The sequence below is a fragment of the Canis lupus genome, chromosome 20, assembly GCF_003254725.2.
Source record: "Canis lupus dingo isolate Sandy chromosome 20, ASM325472v2, whole genome shotgun sequence".
Classification (NCBI taxonomy): domain Eukaryota; kingdom Metazoa; phylum Chordata; class Mammalia; order Carnivora; family Canidae; genus Canis; species Canis lupus.
Window position 1 is genome coordinate 3,900,070 of NC_064262.1, and position 18,339 is coordinate 3,918,408.

At 48.0% G+C, this 18,339-nt stretch overlaps 1 protein-coding gene across 2 annotated transcripts in view; it reads right to left on the reverse strand.

Moving 5' to 3' along the window:
* Positions 1-18,339, reverse strand: part of NUP210 (nucleoporin 210) — a 105,266-nt gene that overhangs the window by 67,721 nt on the left and 19,206 nt on the right. For both annotated transcript variants that reach the window (XR_007404098.1, XM_025448682.3), the window contains exons 3-9: positions 17,080-17,211; positions 13,306-13,402; positions 9,385-9,535; positions 7,498-7,630; positions 2,488-2,646; positions 1,845-1,913; positions 119-225 (exon numbers count right to left, since the gene is read on the reverse strand). Coding sequence is in view for 1 of the 2 variants with exons in the window: in XM_025448682.3 (XP_025304467.1) it covers positions 119-225; positions 1,845-1,913; positions 2,488-2,646; positions 7,498-7,630; positions 9,385-9,535; positions 13,306-13,402; positions 17,080-17,211 (848 nt within the window). In the remaining variant the exon portion in view is untranslated. The remainder of the gene's footprint in view (positions 1-118; positions 226-1,844; positions 1,914-2,487; positions 2,647-7,497; positions 7,631-9,384; positions 9,536-13,305; positions 13,403-17,079; positions 17,212-18,339) is intronic.

The window sequence follows — 18,339 nt, forward strand, 5'->3', positions numbered from 1 at the left end:
AGCACCACCAGGAATGAGTGACTTGGCTTGCCTGCATGGGGGCCCCACAGCTTTGGGGGCTGCTCCAGGAAATAAATTCCACACTGACACCCCACCAGAACCCAAGGCAGGCACTCACGTCTGACAGGTAGACCTTGTTGCCGGACTTGTCAAGCACCTCAATGGTGATTTCGTACAGGCGGCCCGTCTCCAGCACCCACCTGTCACCAGGGTGGACTGTGAACCCTACAAAACAGGCAAGCAACAAAGCCTGACCTCTTAGGCCACAGGGGCGTACCGCTGAGGAAGAGAATGGTAGCAGGCACACCTGTAGGACTCCACCGTGCCCGCCTGCACTCCTCCAAGGAGAAAGAACAGCTGCTCATCACGGTGAGAGCTACTGCCCACCATCAGCCCTGAGCCCGCAGAACCTGAGGTGAGCTCTCGGCTTCCCCAGCACCATCCTGAGCATATCCCACACTGACCGCTCAAGGGCTCATTCAGACTTGAACCTGTCCACTGAAGGTCTAGAGGTCTAGACTCTGAATCCACAATAGGTCTGCACTCAGAATGCACAGTGAGTCTCTGCTGAGTCCACAATGGGTCTACCCTCTGAGTCCACAGTACAGAGTCTACACTCTAAGTCCACAGTGAATCTACATCTGAATCCACAGTGGGTCTACACTCTGAATCCACAATGAGTTTGTGCTCCAAATCCAGGGAGTCTGTGCTCCAAATCCAGTAAGTCTCTATCTGAATCCACAGTGAATCTACATCTGAATCCAGTGAGTCTACCCTCTGAATCCACAGTAGGTCTACACGCTGAATCTATAGTCACTAATGCTCTGAGTCCACAGTAGGTCTTGGCACTGAGCATTCTACCCGTGTGTGCGGCCCTCCCTCCTGAGCCTCTGGCTGTGCTCCCACACAATGCCACACCAGGTGCTCGCTGAGCCCCGTGAGGCCATGTGCTTTCTCACCACAGCCTTGCCAAGCTGTTACCTCTGCCAGGCTGACCTACCTACAAAGGAGCAACTTCAGTGAAACACCTGCCTCAAATATCATCTCCCAGAAGCCTTTCTTCTGCATTCACCTTTACCACTGTCCCATCACCATCTGTTTACCCTGCTTTCTCCTGGCAAAACCAAGCACAAGGACCTAAGCTTCCTTCCTTAGGGCAGGGCCCAGCCTAGGCCAGACAGAAGAAAAGGTAGCAAGAAAGTCTTTCTGAATAAATGAAGCTCCTAACGCCCACAGGGCTACCCTGCCTGGTGTTGCTACATTGTCAACTCAGGTCTGCCCCAAACAGCAAGCTCACCTGGCAGCTAACAAGAGGACTTAAGGGACTTTGCTGCATGTCGGTCAAATGTTCTCTCGCCCAAACCAATTCAGTATGCTCAACAGGTGAGTCAACTCATAAGGAAACTCAAAGGGAGCATGGCCTCTATGACCTGGGGCGACACGTATGTCCTGGGTATCTCCCAAGCAGCATCAGTTCCAGCAGCTCTCGAGCCCTGGCTCTCCCCACACAGGTCCTCCATGACTGCAGACTCTTCCCCTCCTCTCTTGGTCAACAGCCTCCCCTTCCTCTCCACTGAGACTTCGATGAGTGTCTCGTTCTCCCCCTCTGGAGCTGTTCCCCCACCCTGACCCTGGCCTGCCCTCTGCTTTTTCTGTACATCATACGGGAAGGACTGGGGAGCAGCCCTGGCGAGAACTGGCCGAGCAGGCCAGTGTGAAGCATTTTCTGGGGAGCTGTTGCCTCTATTCATTTTGTTTAACTCCTGTAAATCGTTTTAACAGTCTTAAGATAGTTTTAACTCCTATAAATAACATCCAGGAGGACACATGATGACCAAACTCACCCAGGTATCCAGGTTCAACCACGTAGATGGTGCTGTTGGGTAACCTGGAAGCACCCTGCATGCGGATACCTGAATTCTCACTTAAGGAACAAAACAGAAGAAGGAAAACAGACCAGCTGGCAGCATTCAGCTTGGTTTGGATGGCTTGATTACCATCAAGACATCACAGGTGCAGGAGAGAGGATGAAAACCCCCTTGCCTGAGGCCAAGTACAATGAAGCCGAGTTCCAGAATCAGAGGCCACGCCACTCTTCCTACACTAGCAGAGGAGGATCTCTCCAAGGGACACTGGAAATTGCACGAATAAGTCTAGGACAGACAACCCACAGGGAAAAGAGCCTTGGCCAGGCCCCTCGGATGAGGATGGTCATGCCAGAGAAGGTTCTGGAGGCGAGGAGTGAGGAGAGAGGAGTGAAGCTCTGCTCCTGCCACCACTTCCCATCCCGGAGCCTCTCCACAGAGGTAAGTGATTCCATACAGCCACGTTGCTATTTTGGTTCTTTCTGATTTTCAGACCTTGAGGGAAAACAGGGTTATTTTTAGCCTCGCCAAGCTTTCAGGAAGAAAAAATGACTTCCAAACAGCAGATCTCCTGCACAGGACACCCATATGTACTTGCAGATCGGCCGGGGGCAAAGGATACTCCTGTGGCTGAGAACCAGGCTGCTCTGTCCCAGCTGCACTGCGGTGACCATCGACGTGTCCTGGTCCAACACAGCCACGGGCCGGCCCGCATCTCCCTCAGGGCCCGTGATGCTGTTCTGAAGCTGGAGCTCATACTGCTCGGAAGGCATTGACAGCTCTAGCCACCCAGAACCAAAAAGGCACAAAGTTGGGGAGACAAGAGCAAAGAGAGGAAACATTAGAAACCAGTATGCCTGTCCCACTCCAAACCCCTGGACCCAGCTATGAGTACTACTGCTTGATTTTTCTTTTCTTTTTTTTTTTTTTTTTGCCAAGCTTCAACACTTTTTAAAAATTCCAGTATAGTTAACATACAGTGTTACAATTTTCTCAACACTTTAAAATTTAACATATTCTCCATGCCTGTGGACAAAACTGACACTCTCCATGAATTTTCAGAAGCAATCAGTTTTTTTAGTGATTGCCATAAACTACTTTTTTTTTTTTTTTTTTAATTAAGCACAGCCTCTGATACCAATTGCAGACTACCTGCAGAATACAGGAGTTCAGTGAATTCTGCTGCTGCACTAAGGGGCCCAGGATGGGGCTCACTGGAGCCATAAAGCCTCTGGGGGGTTCCAAAAGAGCGCCAATCCATGGCTTCCCAACCGAGTTTGGGGAGCTCAGTCTAGGATTTGCAAAGAATTTTCTCTGTTGCTATCCTCACCATCCATCAATGTTTCTCTGCTGTGTCATGTTGAAGTCACTCAATCTGGGCCAGCATGAAAAACGATTTCCCCAGGAAATAATGGGTCCTACAAAACCCACCACTTCTGCGTCAATCTTCTACACCCTAGGGGTAATGATCACGGATGCTTTTGATATAAATGGCTATCGCTGACCACAAAATTAAGACGTGGCAAGACTGTGACTGGTGTTTTATGTGAACATCACCCTCATTTTATCCTACAACCACCCTTGAAACGGGTACTGCTGATGCCCATGCCTTCAAGGTGGTGGTGCTGTGGAAACTGGGACAAGAAGTCCGTTGGAGGTCCTATAGTGGGGAGTGGCAGAGCTGGGATTCAAGCCAAAGAGAGCAGGAGTACTGTTGTTTATTATTTTTTTCTTTTAAAGATTTTATTTATTTATTCATGAGAGACACACAGAGAGAGGCAGAGACCCAGGCAGAGGGAGAAGCAGGCTCCCTGCAGGGAGCCCAATGTAGGACTCGATCCTAGGACCCCAGGATCACATCCTGGACCAAAAGCAGATGCTCAACCGCTGAGCCACCCAGGTGTCCCTCTTTATTATTTTTTAATTTAAATTCAACAAACCAACATACAATGCATCATTAGTTTCAGATGTACTGTTACATGACCCCTCCTGGTCTGTCAAATTTCCTACCAAGCCACCTGCTCACAGAGCCTGCAGGTGTGGTGGCCATGTCCCTGCACCCCAGCAAGAGAAAGAAGAGAGAACACCAAGAGGCACAGACAGCACCCCTCCTCACCATTCCTCTCTGGTCCCAGCTCAGGATGCCACAGGAGGCATCCAGCATAAGGGCCAGGAGGAATTTCAGAATTCCCAAGAATTCTGGGATCCCTGGGTGGCGCAGCGGTTTGGCGCCTGCCTTTGGCCCAGGGCGCGATCCTGGAGACCCAGGATCGAATCCCACGTCGGGCTCCCGGTGCATGGAGCCTGCTTCTCCCTCTGCCTATGTCTCTGCCTCTCTCTCTCTCTCTCTGTGACTATCATAAATAATAAATAAAAAAAAAAAAAAATTAAAAAAAAAAAAAAAAAAAAAAGAATTCCCAAGATTTCTGATGGGAACTCAAAAAGGAAGGCAACCGGTCCACTTCCTGTGTTAGGGTGTCTTTTGTGTGTTGTAGTAAGTCTCCAAAAATTTGCCCTGGAGCAGCAGGTTCTCAAAGTGTGGGCCCTGGACCATCAGTGACACCTGCCAACTACAAATGACTGGGCCCACCCCAGAGCTGCTGAACCTAACTCTGGGCCCAGTGCTCTGGGTTTGAACAGGCCCTCTGGGTGATTCCAGTGCACGCTGGAACTGAGAATCCCTAGTGTATACACAGACCATTTCCTTGTCCTCTACATAGTGGAAGCCCAGCCAAGCTGGGCTGTGTTCATAATATGGCAGCAGTGCATGGAAGATCCATGCCATAATAAAATAATGCCATTGCTCAATAAAGTAGTACTTTACACTGCTTCATGAAATTCTAGCTTCCTCCCTTATTTAAAGTTCTCCAAATGAATAGGCCATTTTGGGAAATGAATATACAATTCTCAAAAGATCTTGCACAAGATAATTACAAAATCCTAAGACAATGAAAATAAGGGGGGACATTGGACTCCTGAAATACCTCTTATAATGCAGAACTCACTACTTGTAAGAGGAACTGAATACCGAAGGCTTTGCAGATGCTAAGGGTCACTGTCTATCTGTAAAAATAGGAAGGCTGTTCTTGGGGCACCAGAACAGCCCATCTGCCATCTGCAGAGGGTACAGGGCCATCCCCAAGGCTGCCCTTCCGTAAGCCAGGAGGCCCACATGCCTCCAGGAGACAGGCTCTGTGATCCTCCCAACCCTGGCTGACCCTTCAGATGTGCTTCTAATGCCCCTACCCCACTCCAAGTAGGCTCCAGGGATGACCATGGAGCTCCTGGAGAGGTGGATCTGAGTACAGGAGGATGAGGAGCTCACTCCCCTGCCTCTGGCTCTAGCCCCTGCTCACACAGCCCATGTGAGCTAGTTCTGGGCAGCCATGGCTCAAGGGTGTGCTGGGTTCCAAGACCCTTTGATACCTGGGTCACCGACACCAGCCTATACAGGTGTTTCTCCCTGCCCCTATGCATTTTCTCTCTGCCACTTCCACCGTTCCGCTTCTCAAGTTCTTTCAGACACCAATTCCCTCAATCAGCATGGCCTTCCCACACTTTGTACTGCCTGATAATTTGGTTCCTATGCCAGCTATCTGCAAACAGTACAAACACGAACGGGATTGAGGACTGAGGGGGGAGATCTGTGCCCTGCCCCTACTCCGGAAACACTGCCCTGCATTAAGAGCACACATACCCCTGTTATAAGTTCCAAGGGCCCCTCTCTCCCTCACCGCTCCCACCTGTAAGAAGTTTGCAGAGTAATCACCAGATTGACTACTGGGCTGTGTGCTCTAGGAACCCAGGCAGCATATGCAGCACCCAGCAGACTATGGCACCAAGTAGGTGCTCAATAAATGGGCTTGGAAGAAAGCAAGCCACCTGGGGCATGTAGGTGGCTCAGTGGCTGAGCATCTGCCTTTGGCTCAGGGCGTGATCCCAGGGTCCCAAGGATCCAGTCCTGCATCAGACTCACTGAGGGGAGCCTGCTTCTCCCTCTGCCTATGTCTCTGCCTCTCTCTGTCTCTCACGAATAAACAAAATCTAGAAAGGAAAGAAAGAAAGAAAGAAAGAAAGAAAGAAAGAAAGAAAGAAAGAAAGAAAGAAAGAAAGAAAGAAAGAAAGAAAGAAAGAAAGAAAGAAAGAAAGAGAAAGAAAAGAAAGAAAACCAGCCAGCCACTCAATAAAGGGAGGCAGCCAGAAGGGAAATAAAGATATGGAAGAAAAGAAGAAAATCACATGTTTAAGGAAAGAAAACTTAGAAAGAGAATAAATTTGGGGTTACAATGATCTGCATGTTAATAAGTCCAGGTGGCTGGCCTCTCACTAGAATTCTCTGAGCCAAAGAGGGATGCCATGTGAGACAGACAGCAGCTGAAATTCACATCCCTGTAAGGCCATCACTCCTGACTTCCCTGCTTAGTCACCTTGCTTAAAACAACAGTGATGTGAATTATATCTCAATTAAAAGAAAATGAGCCCAATCCATCTAAAACAAATGGACAGAGTTTCCATCTGTATGACTTGTCCATGGTAGACCTTTGCTGTGTATTCATTTTTGAACAAACTTTCTATCTCATTTCCCTACTGATAAAAGGGAGGCAACATTCCTATGCCTGGCCCTGGGGCATCTTTTGTGTGCTCTACTCTTTGACATCTATGGAGGGTCAGTGACTCAACCCAAAGTTTTCTGGGTCCCTTGAGATGTGTCATTCCTCTGGACTATGACACCTGAACTAACTCAGGGTGAGCTCTCAAGACCTCTCCGTTAAATCACCCACCCTTACCATGGTGACTGCCTTCCCTGGTTGGGGCACAGCTCTCAGATCTCTGACCAAGAGGCCCTGCCCTGCTTCCTGCCCAGAAGGGGCCCATTCTCAGCTTCCATGGCCTGAGGGGCAGACTCCTCTGCCACACTGTAACTTCTGACCAGATCCACTGCTCTCAGGTGACACGGACCTGAGAGGACCCCATCTATACAACAAAATCCGAGTTTCTTGGATACTGAAGCATGTATGTGCTTCTTAAACAACACCCTGCATCACAGACAGAGTGACCCTCCAACCTGGGGGCGGCACCTGCCTGAATACATGTCAAAGCCCTTGGACAGGTGATACTCCTGTACCTGAGACCCTTGACATCTTGTGTTCTGGTCACAAAACATTAATATACATAGTGGAATACTATTCATCCTTAAAAAGGAAGGAAATTCTGACACATACTACAACAAGGATGAGCCTTGAGGGCATTATGGGTAAGTGAAATCAGCCAGTCACAGAATGATAAATATGGTGGATTCCTCTTCTTTGAGATCCCTACAGAAGTCAAATCCATAGAGTCAAAATCCATAGAGACAGAAGTCAAATCCATAGAGACAGAAGGTAGGATGGTAGCTGCCAGGGGCTGGGGGAGGGGGCTGGGGAGCAAGTGATCCATGGAAACAGTTTCAATTCTGGGAAGATGACAAAGCTCCAGATAGCCAAGGTGGCGATGATTGCACCACAATGTGAGTATGTTTGATGCCACTGAACTGTGCACTTAAAAATGGTTAAAATGGTAAACTTTATTATGTGTATTTTACCATAAAAAGGGGAGCCTCTGCCATGATTACCATGCTGAATTCATGACCCACCTGTAATCTTCCCTTGCCTGATCTTCTGCACCTTGTAGCGAATGGAGGTCCCCATCATCAGGTAAACGTCGTAAGCTGGGTTCAGAAGGATGTTCTCCAAAATCAGCAGCCTGACCTCCGCAGGGCGCACATGCTTGGAAGAAAGAGGAGGATAGAAAAAGTGAGGGGGAGTGTTGTGCTTGGGTGGTGCAGTCAGTTAAGCATCTGACTCTTGATCACAGTGAGGTGGGGTTGGGGAACAGCGAGTAGTGTGGTCAAGATAAAGAATCTAGAACTTCTCAGGATTGTTATGTGGGGACAGAGACGTTAGGGGTGAAAAAACAAGGCAATGCTCATAGCCCCATACCTTCAGACCCCCAAAGCCCCAGGGGAATCCTGTGCATATACTAGACACATGTTTAGTGGCTACTGCCAAACCCTATGGAGCACATCACTTTACATTATGCACATTACAGCTCAACATACAATCATAATAGTTAAACCACTGGAAAAGTGAGGAGTGGTATCCATGGATACTATGGCCACCAGGGGCTCAGGGGTGCCGCCCACAAAAGCCCAAAGGCCAGGGCAAACCTGAGAAGGGGAGAGATGTATGTCCTTGATGAGTGCTCAGCACCCCCCTGGCCACCCCCCAATGCCATGACCTCCTCATCAAGAAAAGACATGGGAGACTTGAAATGGGAGAAAGACCACCAGTCTGGAGTCCAGCGCACCCCTCGGGTTACCAGAGTCTACATGGGCCCCCACCTGGCAACTCTTCAAATTGGAGAAAACTTGGCAAAGGAAATGATTCTTATCCACAGAAATGCAAATACATCATCTCGGGTGGAGGTGCAGTCAATTGTTGTCCTGTGGATATTGACCAGTTCTGCTTCAAGAATTCCTAAATTCTTGGGGTTCTCCTCTGCTGCAGCTGTAATGTCTTAAAGGTTTCCTCACTTACTAGTAAGTTAAATATGTCTTTGACTCATCCAAAGAGAAAAAAGCAGCCCTGGGGCCCAGCTCTGTGGCCCAGCACGGCAGGGGGAAGCACACAGGTAACTGGCAGGACAGAGGTGGACGGGCTGGGCTCGGGGCCCAGAATAAAAAGAGGCAAATGATCTCCAAACACTAACTGCAGGGTGCTACAGGACTAACCCCTGTAATATGGCATGTCCCGCACTTCTAAAAGCCTCCAGGACCCCCGGCCTACTAGCTAAACCACTAAAGAGTGAATCAGAAGGAGTTCTCTCATCTGTCACTTTAGAAATTCAATGGGCAGATGGAGTGCTGCACTGTTCCTGCATGAGCTCTAGGAACCAGGCAAACAAAAGGAAGATCTCACGGTTGTAGTTCAAAGGAGGCAGGGGCAGGGCAGACGTGTGCCCACAACATGCAGGTGCTAGTGAGGCCAGGGTAATTTGGGGTACAGTGAGGTAAGGAGCTTGAGCCCTGTACAGCTAGGACTACCAGTCTCAGGGCTCGAAATGGGGCTCAGAGACAGTGTGGAGGACACCAGGAAATCCCCAGTGTTTTCAGAGCCCCAAATGCTTGGATGCATCCCTACACTGGGACAGGAGAGTATTTGCTGAAAATCAGCTAGTTAATAAACATCCCATTGCTCCTAGACCTCCCTCAAAAGTGACAACACATCAACTCCTTTGTGACTCTGGAGGTGGTGTACTCTGGCCTCCAACTACCTCTCTCAAAAGCTGTGGTCCCCACACACCAAACCCAACAAACAGAAATATGGAATCACACCTTGAAATTCCCATTTCATGAACTGTGAAACTTTCACAGTAGAGCAACTCATTTCCACTCCTAAATGTGTGCACAGGCGTGAGCGGGAACAGGCAGCCTGGTGCCACCCCCAGGAAGCCCAGCACTTCCCGGGCCCAAGGGTCCCACCTTGTAGACGGCCTCCTGGATGCGTGCCTTGAGCTTGGAGCTCCCAGTCTTCATCCCAGACACCAGGATGGTGTCCCCCTGCTTGGCCACCTTCTCCATCTCTGAGATGTAGGAAGGAGGGATGTATGTAGACTCCAAGAACGTGAGAATTCTGGAAAAGGAAAGTGTCATCAGACCTGATTGGGGAAGCAAAGACCCTAACAGATTCACTGTCTACTGGCACCTCCTAGTAGGGGCCAGACGCTGAAATAAGTGGTGGTGCCCTACCCAGTGCTGCTCAGAAATGTGTCCCTGAAACTTCTTCCTACATCAGAATTGCCAACCTCTTCATGAAAAATGCAGATTCTTGGCCCTGGCCCAGGCCTTAGTCTGCATGAGACTGGCACTGTGCCTTTTCTCAAAATCTGCATGTGATTATGGTAAACACTGAAATATTAGGACCATCTCTTTAGTCAAAATGCTTCACTCTCATAGATGGGACAGGTGAGGCCCAGGGAAACTAAGAAGCAGGCCCAAGACCATGGACCCAGCTGGGGTGGTGCCAGCAATGCCCACCAGGCTCCCGGGGCTCCCTGCTACATTCTACCCACACCTCTGGGCCAGTTCCTGCCACTGGGAAATGATTCTCAATGACTCTCCCTCTGAAGTGTCAGGAAGAGGGGATCACACCCATCTTCTCGCCCCTGGGGTTAGGCCATGGGGAGAAGCCCCAGGTGGAAGAGAAGTCAGGATGCGGTGACACGGGGGAGGGTCGGCAGGAAGCAGGGCTGGCTTGAGGGACCCTTTCCATAGTCTCTTTTGCAGCCTGTGATTTATAAGTTAGCCCGCCTCTCCACTTGAACAAGAGCAGTCCACTGGACACGCTTTCATTCTCCCCAAGACCTGCCGGGTGCTGTACTATGCTGTGATTTATTTCCTTGCCCGGGTTTACTAGATGTCGTCACATCCTGAATTTAATGAAAATCCAGGACACTCTGGTTGCAACATGCCTTAGCGTCTTAGATTTTTGGTTAACATTCAGCTCACATACAGAGTGCCTGGAAGCTCAGGGGGCTGTTGTGACAGGAAACACACCTGGCAGCACAGAATGGGGCAGGGAACCAGCATTCTCTGAATATCTAGTGTGCGTCAGGCCCAGAGATGGGCTCTGAAATCTAACCCACACAGCTGCTCTCAGAGGTAGGCACAATAATCCCCTCCCTCTGATAGAGGAGGGAGCTGATGCCCCGATGGGCTGCGTTCTTGACTAAAGCCAACAGGCAGGAAGCAACCCAGCCAGGATGGGAATCCAAGTCTCTGACTGTGCAGCCCATGTTCCTGGCTTTATGAGATGCCAGAAATTCTAGAGCTCATTTGGCAGACAAAGGTTGAGGGTCCCATCCCCCCAAAGACCTCTGACCCAAGGGCAACCCAGCTCGCAGAGTGTCAGGGCATGAGAATGTCTGCCATGAAAATAGTCATGAGCTGAGCTGAGATGTTCCCCAAAGTCCCGAGCTGGACTTTTAAAGGTGTAGATAAAAGACCAGACTCTTAATTCCCCACAAAATACTTGCTAATTAGAAAGTGGTAAGACAGTGACTTCACAGTGGGGGCACCCCAGCAGACACCACCTAATGCAAGTGATGACAGTGAAGATCATCAGAGACAGACCCACAAAATCATGATAAGATGCAATCAGAACACAGAAGCTCAACTCTGTGATATTCCTGCCAAAAATGCAAAGCTCTGAGGCTAATCAGGAGGGAGTATTGGATAATCCCAAAATGAGGGACATTCTACAAAATAACTGGACTATATAATCTTCATAAGTATCGAGGTCCCAAAAAAAAGAAAGACCAAAAAATTGTCCCAGGCTGATAGAGATTAAGGGACAGGACAACATATGGCAAGTGACTCTGGCTGGATTTTTTGCTTCATATGAAGGATAAAATTCGGGTAGGTTGGCAAGGCCTGAATGAATGCTAATGACAGTAGGCATCAGTGTTAATCTTCTAATTTTGATGACATGGTGGCTATGCTGGAAAATGTTGTTACTGATAGTAAATGTACACTAATATAATTAGGGACATCAGGTCGGCTCTCGGTTCAGGGAGGGACACCACTTTTTGTACTAGCAACTTTTCTGTAGGCTGAAAATAGCTGTGAATTTTTTTTTTCAAAATTAACTCTTCCTCTGGAGCTACAGAGTATAATCCTATATGAAATAAGCCCATCAGAGAAAGACAAATACCATATGATTTCACTCACATGTGGGATTTAAGAAACAAAATAAACAAGCAAAGGAAAAAGAAAAGAGAGAGACAGAGACAAACCAAGAAAGAGACTCTTAACTATAGAGAACTTGTGGGTACTAGACGGAAGATAGTGGGAGGGGGGAGGGGGGAAATAGGTAATGAAGATGAAGGAGGGTCCTTGTTGTGATGAGCACCAGGTGATGTACATACCTGTTGAAACACCACACTGTACACTTGAAACTAATATAATAGTTTCAAGTTTTATAATATAATAGTGTATGTTAATTATACTGAAATTAAAATAAAATTTTATAAAGACTGTAAGAGAATACTAAAAAAAATTGACTTCCTTTAGAAGAGACTTTATTCTTTTTTTAAGATTTAAAATAAATAAATTTAAATAAAGATTATTTATTTATTCATGAGAAACAGGGAGAGAGAGGAAGAGACACAGGCAGAGGGAGAAGCAGGCTCCCTGTGGGGAAGCCTGATGTGGGACTCAATCCTAGGACCCCGGAATCACCTGAGCCTAAGGCAGATGGTCAACCACTGAGCCATCTAAGTGACCCACCTTAGAAGAGACTTTATTTTTTATTTATTTATTTTTTTAAAGATTTTATTTATTTGTTCATGATAGACATAGAGAGAGAGAGAGAGAGGCAGAGACACAGACAGAAGGAGAAGCAGGCTCCATGCCGGGAGCCTGACGCAGGACTCGATCCCGGGACTCCAGGATCACGCCCTGGGCCAAAGGCAGGCGCTGAACCACAGAGCCACCCAGGGATCCCCAAGACACTTTAAAATTTTATTAATAAGGCATGAGGCAATGCAGCATACAATATGCAGTAGCAGGGGATACAAGCCCAGACCTTGGGTCTGCACAGCACTGGCCAACAGGACTTTCTGGTCCACATTTGCTCTGGCCAATGTGCAGTAATCACTAGCCACATAGCTAACAAACACTTGAAACATAGTACATCTGAGGACGTGGATTTTTCATTTTATCTCATTTAAATTTAAATAGCCAAGGTTGGGTTAGTGATTATTATCATATTAGATAGTGAATATTTATGTAGATCTGAGTCCAAATTCTAGCTCCACCACTTACCCACCTGACAAATGGCTTAAACTTTTCATTTCTATGTCTGAAAGATGGCAACAATGGGGGTATGTGAGTCCATACAGCTGTTGGAGGGACTGAGTGAGTCAAGATGCCTACCGACCCCATCTTGTAAGGAGTCCACCTGCATCCTCCAGTGCTGGGGAACATAGCCTCCTGCTCCTGGGAAGGGCTGTCACTGCTGGAATGTCTTCCTAGCCACAACCTGTCTCCCCTCTCACTTACCCCAGGGGAGGGCTGCCCTCTGAGGCCATATGCAACCCTTTCCTGCACCCCGTGCAGCTTCCATTATCTGGGGCAAGTTTTCTCTTTCACAGCCAGACATGCCAGCCTCCTTGACAACTTCCCACGGCCCACCAGTGGGCTGCAGAAGCGGCAAGGCTCCCACACAGCCATGTGAGCCATAGTACTCTTCCTTCATCAGTCATGGGGAATGCTGGCCAGCATCCTAGGAACTGCCCTGGGCTCCTTTGCTGAGGTTGATGATGATGATAAAAGACCCCAGCCTACAAGGAGCCAACGGACAGACCCCTTCCTGCTTTCCTGCAAAGGTGAGGCGCCTCTTACCGCAGGGCATTGTGGGAGTCTGAGAACCCATTGGCCTCCGTGTCCTTCACAATTGTCCAGTCAAAGACCAGCCCAGCCAGGGTGCTGAATGTGTTCCCTGTAAGAGCAGATGGTGGGGGGGCAGAAATGCAGCAGAGTTAACTGGGGTCCAGGAGAAGGGGAAAACACAGTCAGTACCACCCCTCTGCAAAGCAGGTGTCATGCCTCCATTTCAGGAAAGAAGAACTGAGGCCTACAGGATCAGGGTCACATGACCATGAAGGGCTCACCTGGGATGTGAACCCAAGTCCCAGGTGAGCGCTCGTGTTCTTCCCACTGCACCTCCAGCCTTTGACTGCTCATGACAGGCCCAGGGTAGCATGTGACACCCACCCCTCACATCTACAAGTACTTTACAGTCTAGGCGAGACTGGAGTCATTTATTCCTCCTTCCTCTCCCTCTGCAGAGAAAGAAGCTGGGGATGAAGAGCAGCATCTTGTCTCTTTGCCTGGATGCCGAGATTCCCAGGGTCCCAGTGTAGAGGAGATGGCAAGCCACCCAAGCTGGCCTTAGCTCTGAAGTTCAGCTTGCTGTCCGTGAGCCTTCTGACCAGATGTCAGGACAAGCAGAGCCTAACCGATGACTGGGCGATGATTTTGGAGATAGGACTCAGAGGGGGTCCTAACACTCTGCAAAGACCTTCTTAGTGTAAGTACAAGGTCTGGTTCCGTGTAGATGCCCTACAACAGGGTGGGAGATAGAAACCAGTAGGTCTAAAACCAGATCTCTGAGGAGCCATGGCTTTGCTTTTACCTACACAACGCTGCTTTTACATTTTTGGGTTATTTCCCATCGTTTCAAATTAAGAAATGCAATATATATATATATCCAGCTTCCAAGTTGTCTTAAAAAGTCTACTGATCCACCCAGTCCCTCTGCTTAGCCTTCTTGAAAGGATCATGGTCTCAGATTTGCCACATTCCCCACCATGCTCTGTTGTCGCCCTCCCCATAGTCTTCATCTATATTCCCTGTCTGCCCAGCAACCCAAATAAGAACATCTGAAATCTAGAAAAGCTCTTTCTACAGTGCAAAGGGCAAGGCATTTAGAGTCTGACAGGCCCCAGGTCCCACCCCATCCCACCTGTGAGATCTCAGAAGCCAAGCACAGCAGGGCGTGGCAAAAGCTCCAGAAAACTGGGCCGTCCTGGCCATTACTTTTAGGGCAACATAGAGTTACTCTGTGACCCAGTAATTCTACTCCTGGGTATGCGCCCAAGAGAAATGAAAAGCTTTGTCTTCACAAAGACTTGCACATGAATATTCAAAGCAGCATTATTCACAACAGTCAAAAGGTAGAAGCAACCTAAATGTCCATCAACAAATGAATGGATAAACAAATGTGCTCTATCCATACAATGGGATATTATTCAGCCATAAAAAGGAAGGAAATACTCAGTACAATATGAATGAACCTTGAAAACATTATGCTAAGTGAAAGAAACCAGACTCAAAAGACCATACGTTGTATGATTCTATTTATATAAAATGTCCACAATAGACAAATCTATATACACTAAAAGCAGCAGCTGCCAGGGGCTGGAGAGAGGAAAGAATGGGAACTAACTGCTCAAGGGTACTGAGTTTCCTGCAGTGATGAAAATGTTCTAAAATTACCTAGTGGTGATGGTTGTACAACTTTGTGAATATATCAAAAACCACTGAACTGTACACTTTAAGTGGATGAATTTCATGGTATATGAATCTCAAAAATAAACAAGTCTTTTTTTAAAAGTAACATAAGACAGGAAATAAAACAGAGCGGTCAAGAGCAGGGCTTGGCAAACCACATCACACTGCCAGTTTCTGTAAATTAATTTTTATTAGAACACAGTCACTATGCATCCTCTATGATTGCTTTGGAGCAACAGCGGGAGACCAGAGACAGTGTGGCCATATGCTATATGGCCCTTCACAGGAAAAGTCTGCAGAGCACTGGCCAAGAGAGTGGACTTAGGGGCCAGGATGGAGCTTAGACTCTGGTTCTGCTACACACTAACTACATGTCTTCTCCCTGCACACACATGTGTTCATACTCTGTGCCTCGGATTCATCATCTGGATATGAAATGAGGTTAGAACATGCAAAGTGCTCAGAGGAGTGCCTGGCCTCCGCGTGGCCTCAAGCTTGGTCATTTGTTCCTAAGATCATTGAGTAATTCCCACAGAACCCTGCTCCTATCATCTCACTGCACAAACCCTTTCCCCGGCTCCCTCTGCTTTCAGACCAGTGCAAACCCCCATGTCTGACATGCAAGATCCTTTACATCCTGCATCCCCCACCATGGCACCTGCTTCAAGTTTAGTCTCCTCCAGAATAAAATGGCCTTCTGAGGTGGTCAAACACCATACTCCTCATGACTTGGTCAAACAGCATGTCCCTAAGAATCTGTCTTGACCTCTGTCCCCCACACCCAACTGCCAACCCTCCCTGAGGTTGCCTCACATCGGATTTGATGACAAGCAGCACTTACTGAGATGCATGTGGGCCCCCCATGGCCTGAGCTACTGAGACAGAAGCCAGCCCTTCCTTCCCAGCACCTGGCAGGATGCCCAGCAGGTAGAACTGCTCAGGTGCCACCTGGCTCGCTGAGACCTACTACGGGCTGCCCAGCTCTAAGCCCTTTACACACTTCTCACCAAATCCTTGCAACTCCCCTGCCCCCGATAAGCACCACTATCTCAATTTCATAGACCAGAAAATAGTTCAGAAAAGTGAGGCAGCTTATCTGATAAATGAATAGACAGGAAGGAGAGACCTGAAAGATGCTCTAGAACAGGGATTTTTTGTCCCCAGGGGACATCTGGCAATGGCTGGAGATACTTTTGGTCCTCAAAACTTGGGGAGTTCTACTACCTTTCATAGGTAAAGGCCAGGGAGGTTGCTGAACATCCTATAACATCCTAGACAAAAAAAAAAAAAAAAAAAAACATCCTAGACAGACTCTACCACAAATAATTATCCAGCCCCAAGTGTGGATACTAGCAAGCTGGGAAATTCTGATCTAGAGAACTTTATTTTTAAGCAGAGGGAGCTGGAGAGGTCAGGGAAGATTTCAAAGACAAGGGAAGGCAAGGACTGGGCTTAAGTTTTGTGAGATCCCTCACTTGAACGGTGTCTATTGCCCAACTTTCTCCCATAGGAATCTTAGCCTACAAATTTCCCTTTGCTCAGCTTCCCAAGAGGTTAGGCTGCAACCAAGACAGCCCAAGAACAGATCTTCTAAGAACCCCAGAACAATCCAATATTGGATCCAGTGAAGTAAAGTGAAAGACGGTGCAAGGGACAGCACGCAGACATCTCCCAGCGTGCACACACATTCGCATGTGTGCCCTACAGTCTGGACCAGGAAGCCAACCCCAGCCCTCAAAGCCAGGCAAGGAGAAGGCTCCCACTGTTTCCAGAGTGGTGATTCAGTGAGCCTCTCCCAGCCTCTCATTGCTGCCAAGACATTGGATGTCAGCTTCCCAAAGGTATGCCTTTACCCAGCACAATCCCGTGCACAGGCATGGAATCTGCCTCCAGGGATGCCGAATCTCTCATCTCACAGGCCCTGCTGCAGAGGCCAAGGGGTGCCACCTCCCAAGGCCTGGGGGCTACTCAGAGTGGTCCTGACCTCTTCAGCGTCTCCCCAGCACTAACCCTGCCATCCTGGCTGGAACAGCCCTCCACGGGGGAACAGCAGGGCCAGACGTGGAGGGACAGAGAAGCAGACTGTCAGGGGCACGTCCTCACCTTCAGAGTCCAGAGCCTGGATCTTCAGCTCCAGGGGAGAGTCCTCCAGGTAGAGTTCACGGGTAGTGGAGACAATCTGAATGCCGTGGATGAGGTCGACGATGGCATCACAGCGCAGGACCTGGCCCGTGGCTGGAGGGATGGGAATAGAGGGGTTGGCACAGAAGGCGGCACCCCGACCCCACCTCCAGGGTCTCATAGCTCAGGTACTCTTGCACTTTGGCAAAGATGAGAGCAACCAACAAAACCACGGCCATGAAATGGAGCCGGGTGATCCTCAGAAGCCAAGCTGCTGACCAGCACGCAGGCCTTCTCAAAGTCAGCGTGGACCTGTACGGAGTAAGGGCTCGGAGGCATTTTCATCACCCCTCTTGCACTTTTGCAAGGTGAGCACCAGCATTTTAGGCTGTGTATGAGAAAACTCCTCAGAGAAAATCTGGTTTTGATGGGGTGTGACCATTAAGTTAAATGGCCAGGATACATTGTGATGAGTTAGCATCCAGAAAGATAACACTGTTCTGAATGCTTGCCCCTACACTAAAATTAGGAACTGCACCCAGAGTTTGTTTGCTTTGCACTGGTGTTTTCACACAAGACTATCAACTGTACTATAGAATAAAAGAGTTGTGTGAGCAAGCACAGAGTTTTTTACTTGCCCCATAAATAAGATACATAAATGGCATTACCTGGAGAATTCTCCAGTTAAAAATAATGGCATGTGACACAAAATCATTCTGACCATTCTCCAGGCACCATATGAAAACCTGTGTACTGTTAATGGTACCTTGTTTGAAAGCACTACATCAAAAGCCATAAAATATATTCATATGTAAAACTGGGAATCTATCCTTGGCAGAAAATAGCTTCAAAGAATCCAAAATTGTTCTCTGTACAAACATATTTACTTTTCTGTATATGCTGGAACAGACATCTGAAAACAATCTAAAGTCCAATAGAAGGGGATCCTTACAGGACAACCCCCCATGAGGAATATTATTCAGCCATTAAAAATGACTCTAATAAAAATAAGAACTTTTCATATCATGTTAAGTGGAAGAAAACATGACAGGAAATGACATTAATTGTCTTCTAAGCATTTTACAACCATAGGATGTTAAGTTAAATATGGGGTAGTAAAAGAATTGCAACAACTTTCTTCACTTTGACTCAATACCCACAGAGGAGTTATCTGGGTAACAAATAATTATTTATAAATTAAAGTCAGGGGATGCCTGGGTGGCTCAGTGGTTGAGCATCTGC